The sequence below is a fragment of the Idiotropiscis lumnitzeri genome, chromosome 2 (genome assembly GCF_059441095.1).
Source record: "Idiotropiscis lumnitzeri isolate Australia: NSW breed Sydney's pygmy pipehorse chromosome 2, RoL_Ilum_1.0, whole genome shotgun sequence".
Classification (NCBI taxonomy): Eukaryota; Metazoa; Chordata; class Actinopteri; order Syngnathiformes; family Syngnathidae; genus Idiotropiscis; species Idiotropiscis lumnitzeri.
In genome coordinates, this window is record NC_142392.1 from 6,721,100 (window position 1) to 6,727,124 (window position 6,025).

The 6,025-nt window shown below is 40.6% G+C and overlaps 1 protein-coding gene across 1 annotated transcript; it reads left to right on the forward strand.

The window, feature by feature from the left end:
• Positions 1-1,400: 1,400 nt before the first annotated feature.
• Positions 1,401-5,751, forward strand: dera (deoxyribose-phosphate aldolase (putative)). The gene is made up of 9 exons (XM_088288372.1): positions 1,401-1,524; positions 2,233-2,330; positions 2,491-2,638; positions 2,827-2,922; positions 3,001-3,135; positions 3,209-3,337; positions 4,793-4,905; positions 5,328-5,477; positions 5,545-5,751. Exons 1-9 carry the CDS (start codon positions 1,494-1,496, stop codon positions 5,599-5,601), a joined length of 957 nt encoding a protein of 318 aa, XP_088144498.1. The 5' UTR covers positions 1,401-1,493; the 3' UTR covers positions 5,602-5,751.
• The last annotated feature ends 274 nt before the right edge of the window (positions 5,752-6,025 follow it).

Below are 6,025 nucleotides of genomic sequence, written 5' to 3' on the forward strand. Positions count from 1 at the left end.
TACCGCAAGGAAATAACCACAAAGGCTCGTTTGGCAATTGACACTGACCACAGTTATTTTTACAAAAATCTTTTTGGTCTTTTTTGACGATTCTTGGTGGCACCGCACGATAAGTGCTTAATGATGATGGAAAAATTCCTGGCTTTGCTCAACTGGGAACATACCAGTCCAAGCACTATAGTACATTAGCATTTAGCATGTTAGCATTTTTAAGCAACAATTAGCATTTTACATCTCATTCAAGACATGTTTTTATATTAACTCATTTGCTGCCATTGACGGCTTAAGACGTCGAAGATACTTTTCTTTTTTTACTTGACTGGTATAGCAGATGTTAGCATAGTAGCTGTTAGCATGTTAGTGTTTTCTCCAGTTTATTATGTGACGTTATGAATCTGCAATTAAATAATCTTCAAATGAGTTTTTATTTCTTTTTTCCACAAGCAGTGATGGAGTGACTCCACACTGACTCACACGGCGTCGCTTCCTTTCATCACTGAGTCAGCACGCCGTCACTTCCACCGGAGTCGAGTCATCAAGGAACCTCGCCAGTCCTTTCCCTTCTGTCAAATACTTGGATTGAAGTTTGTTTTTCTTCCTTTCATCCAATTCTGTGCACCACTTTTCCTGTTCGGAGGGCTGCTCTGACTGTGAACCCAAATATGTGTACGATCGCCTCGAATAATACAACAATTGATTTAAAAACTAGTTTTCAAATCAAAGGCCAGTGAAAATATATACTTTTAAATATTCAATTAATTTATATTAATAAAAGGACATTAGTAAGAAATAAAGTGCTTGCAATATCTCAAGTTTTCAACAAGAAACATGAAAAATTGATTGATTTGTTTCTGCGGGCCACATAAGACGATGTCTTGAGCCCGATCTGGCCCCACGGGTCTTGAGTTTGACACCTGTGGACTATAACATCAATGACTTGTTTTCTTTTCTTTCCCTATTCACTATAGATAACTCATTTTGAACGACAGTATTAAGATTCTGTTTTGTAGCCGTTCACTCACTGATTAATATCTGACATGATATATATACATTTGTGCAAAACAAAGCTAATTTTGCGGACATTTCTTCTAGGATTGCGTTCAGGTTAAACCAAAACCTTTCATTTTCGCTTCACTCTTCAAAATGTAGTCTACAGCGCTCTCTTGTGGGAAAATCGGAACATTACAAGTGAAACTCAAATGTTTGCGAGTACCTTATGTTTTATTATGAAAGGGTTACACTTCCTTCGTTTAATTCCAAGTTACGACTCGCTTAGTCAGGAATATCGCTGTTAAATTCACATTTGGTTTGGAGTACACGATTAATGGGAACAAAAAGTAATCGCGAATTTCGACTTGCGTCGCGGTGAGATGTTTTACTGCGTAGGGATTCCACTTCCGGTACAATCTGGCTGCAGGAAGTGGTGACTGACAGCTTCGGTGGAGACCAGGAAAAAACCAAATATCTGCTCTTAAAAATATAATATTGTCATTATGTCTGCTAGAAACCCGGGGACCCAACTCGGTAAGTGTTAACAAAAGCGCCTTTTTACAAAAAAAAATAAATATGTGGTCGAAGTGTGTGTTTGCAGATCGCTTTCTGTCCTTCTGTTTGATTAATAAGTAACACTTTAGAGGTAAACGACCTGCAAAATGCAGGAATGGAGCTGTGCGGGACAATCAGACGGACTTTTTCTTGCTTCGTTGTTCAAAAAATGTTGGCTGAAATTTGTCGCGTGACCATGTAATTAACATCTCATGATCACCACGCTTTCCTTTTGGCTTTAAGATTCATTTCGGATCATTCACAGCCAAAGACGCCGAACAAACACATTTGGAAAATTCAGTGGCGTCCCGATACATGCTTCTCGATGGTTTAAATTAAATAAAAAAATCGTCGAAGTCTTATCAGCATTTCACTTTATTTTGAACAATACAATACATTTTGCAAAATAACTACAAGCACAAAAGCACCTTAATTGCATGGTAACCATGGGAACTGAAGTGGCCGGATGTTATTCGAAATTAATTTACACGTTTTGCTTGCAACACAAAGTTAGAAAACAACAACTTGCTTTTCTTAAAGCACTACTGCCTCGCCTTGAAAAAAAAATGTTAAATAATAAATACAATTGCGCTATCATGAAAAAAACTGCCAAATCCGATATTGCAGTTTTCATGGTGTGAGTGCTGGAAAACTTAAATTTCATGTTTTTTTTTTTCTGTATTTTAGATCTGGAGTGGGTCTCCAAAGTGAGAGTGAACACACAAGCAGTGCTTCGGAGAGCTCAATACATCCAAGGACTGAAGATCCCCAAGAAACAGTGGCAGGTAAAACAAAATTTGCATTACTTTGAAAACTGACTCAGTCATTTTGTTTTGAAAATTAAAAAAAAAAAAAAAAAAAATGTGCAGATCTCAGTATTTTTCCATTTTTTTTTTGGTGTAAAAATATTTGACAATATTTAAATACATTTGAGCTCTTTTGCAGGCTGCCTGGCTGTTGAAGGCCGTCACTTGTATCGACCTGACGACGCTGGCCGGGGACGATACGCCGTCCAACGTCCACCGGCTGTGCATGAAGGCCACCCAGCCCGTCCAGTATGAGCTCCTAAAGAAAATTGACATGCATGATAAAGGTCTGCTTAGCCTTGATTGCGCTAAATATTTATTTATTTTTTTTCACTCAATGGATTTTGTTCCACATGCCAAGTTTTTCTTTCTTAAACATCCAAGTTTCCGTCCAGCAGTTCTGTTCGCAGCCTGCAAGGGGAGACACAAACCAAGTTGAAATCATTCTCTGCCGTTTTCCCTTTTGCTTCCGAAGGAGTGACGACCGGTGCAGTGTGTGTGTATCCGTCACGTGTGGCCGATGCGGTCAAATCACTCAAAGCTGCCAACTCCAATCTTCCGGTTGCATCGGGTAAGCCGCCTAAAGCTAACATCTGGAAATGGTAAAACTGAAAACTACTCAAAACGGGTGACGTTTGTCCTCTTCCAGTGGCGACTGGTTTCCCAGCCGGTCAGACCCCACTGGAGACTCGCCTCACGGAAGTTCGCATGGCTGTAGCGGACGGCGCCACCGAGATCGACATCGTCATTAACAGGACGCTTGCGATCACAGGACGGTGGGAAGGTAGCGAGACCATCAAAAAATAAACTATTAAAAAAATTACAATGAATAATAAGTCAGTTTTTGGCTTCCACAGCCATGTATGACGAGATCTGCCAGTTCCGAGAGGCCTGCGGCGATGCCCACATGAAGACCATCCTGGCCATCGGCGAGCTGGGAACCTTTGCCAACGTCTACAAGGCCAGTTTGGTCGCCATGATGGCCGGTCAGTTCCGTCAATCCGAAATTGTTGACTCGGAAGTGTTCGTTGTGGTTTATTGCTGTTAGTTTAAAATATGACTTCATTTTTTATTCTGATTTATTTTCTGATTGTTCGTACAAGTAAGGAGTATCGAAATCGGTCAGTAATCGTGCTTGTTATCGTATTTCTCCGACTATGAGCCGCACTTAAAATCCTTTAATTTGCTAACAAAATCAACACTGCGCCTTATGAATGGATGAAGTTTGATTTATTTGCTTTACTGTTTTGTTTCCCGTAACTTGTTTACTACCATTGACGGACAAACACGTCAAAGATCCATTTTTTTATTTTCTCGGCTCGTAGTGAACGAGTTCATGTGCCTTATTAACCCAGTGTGTCTGAAATGTGGAAATTTCCATAAAATAGACGTTGAGATTGTGCCTTGTAATCCGAAAACGTCACCAGTCAAAAATAATCGTGATTATTATTTTTGTCCATGAACACATGAAGTGAACCATAAGAATATAAATTGAAACCGCCGATTGGGCTTTTCCTAAACTCTATCCTTGTTGCCTTGATGCCGAAAACTCGCTCGCGCGCCTTCCAGGTGCTTTACTCGCCGTCACGTAATAAGCTGATTACAGGACCGAATCGTCAGGGGGCTCTGATGGAGATCATTATTAAAATGCATTGCTTTTGTCACCGCTCTCCCTTCTTAATCTCCGCTTGTTCCTATGAATTGCGTATCAGATTCCTGAAATTGAATGATAATTTCACCTATTAATCTCTGACGCCGGCTATTTTCCTCCACCGGTCGCCCCCCCTCCCCCCTTCGCGCACAAATGAATGGAGCTTCATTACCACCACCCGTATTTAATAACCGTTATCCATTATCTGGTAATTAAGACACCCCATGACGAATCTTAAGGATTATGCCACTTTGAGGGAGAGAAGGGGGTTGAAATGCTAAAAAAAAAAAAAATACATAGCACAGGTCTTTAATGAACTGGAAAATGTTCATCTTGTTCTGTTCCGTAATGAACAGTCATTATACACCAGGGAGACAGAAGGGCTGATTATCACTCTATAGTTTGTGGATCATCTATTAAAAGAGTGTCATTTCATTTTCTATTTTTATCAGGAACGCTGATAATTGCCTGTGAAGGGAGGGAAAAAATGTCGGATTTTATTGATGAGCGTACAGCTGCCCTCTGTTAGCCATCAGCGGCAACATCTGTTCTTGTCTGACCAGAGTATCCAGAGTCCATTTTGCACCTTCCTGTGAAGTGTCTAACATTTTGGATTCAAATAGAAAGACCTTCATTAAACGAATAAATAAAAATATCGATATCTGCGATTTTTTTACTGTTACCGTATCTCCGTCCGGACTGCGAATAAATTTCCCGTACTCAACGCCACTACATGCTAATTTAATCATATTCTCGATTTCTTTCGCTACAACTGTCTTCATCCCACCAGGCTCCGACTTCATCAAAACGTCCACGGGAAAGGAATCCGTCAACGCCACCTACCCTGTCGCCATCGTGATGGTCAGGGCCATCCGCGACTATTTCCTGCGTACAGGCCACAAGGTAACGTGTCACTAAATTATCACGCCGCTTTAATTATGATGAATACAGAATATAAAAGTGCGAAAGTAGTAGAATTCTGCTCCAGTTGTGTTATCGTGTATTCAAAGTCTTAGTACAAAAAAGGACAAATTAAAATGAAGCCATATTAGTGATTCTCAACAGGGCTCCCTCTAGTGGCAGATTAAAGAAATTACTTACGTGTCTAATCAAATGAATGCATAATGATAGAATAACTTCATTTTTTTTTTAATTCAGTACATGACACATTTTAAATAACAATTCAGTTGTTAAGTGCAATACAATTTATCAACGCTAGGGGGAGCCCAAGCGGAGGAAAAAAAAAAAAAAAAAGCATTTCTTTCAGCTAGTTTCCATCTTTTAGCCGTCTAATCATACTACGCTTCTCTCGCATGGACCCTCAGGTGGGCTTCAAGCCAGCGGGGGGCATCCGGACAGCCAAGGAGTCTTTGGTGTGGCTTCTTCTGATCAAAGAGGAGCTGGGCAACGACTGGCTCACTCCTCACCTCTTCCGTTTGGGGGCCAGCAGCCTTTTGGCTGACATTGAGAGACAGGTAGGTGATAATAAATTAAGTCACTATTAGAAATATGAGAATAATAAATGCGTTGTGGCTCGTGCAGGTTTATCATCACGTAACGGGACAGTATGCCGCCTACTATGAACTTCCAATGGCGTGAACTTTTTTTGCTCCAAAAGACCAACGAAGACCTCACGTTCACCAAGCAAGCCTCTCAATTTCATTTTCCCCCGTCACTGTCGCTGGTAGAAACTTGAACCAGTTTCGGTGAGAACTGAACAGCAACAATAAAACGTCTCTTTTTGAACAATGCAGATATTATTTTTGCTTGTGAACGTCCCCCGGACTCAAAGTTGCTTGCGTGCGCTGAATCCGTTATGGGGGCTTCTCCTTCTTAATTTCATTAGCGGGACGCCGAGCCAACTGAAGGGTGCGCGGGGGGGATTAATCGAGGGGGTTAAGTGAGTTTCAAAGATCTGATTGAACAGCTCACAAAACTGAGGACTCATTTGAAGACTTTAAAAAAAAAAAACTTTGTTCTGTCTTTTTTCCTCTCTTCTTTTTTTTTTTTTTTTAATTAAGAT

What these genes read in the sequence shown, in the direction of transcription:
- dera (XM_088288372.1), top strand. Translation starts at nt 1,494, where the DNA reads ATGTCTGCTAGAAACCCGGGGACCCAACTCG. An exon ending in CAATCTTCCGGTTGCATCGG is followed by an intron (nt 2,923 to 3,000) that starts GTAAGCCGCCTA and finishes GTCCTCTTCCAG; the next exon opens with TGGCGACTGGTTTCCCAGCC. An exon ending in GATCACAGGACGGTGGGAAG is followed by an intron (nt 3,136 to 3,208) that starts GTAGCGAGACCA and finishes TGGCTTCCACAG; the next exon opens with CCATGTATGACGAGATCTGC.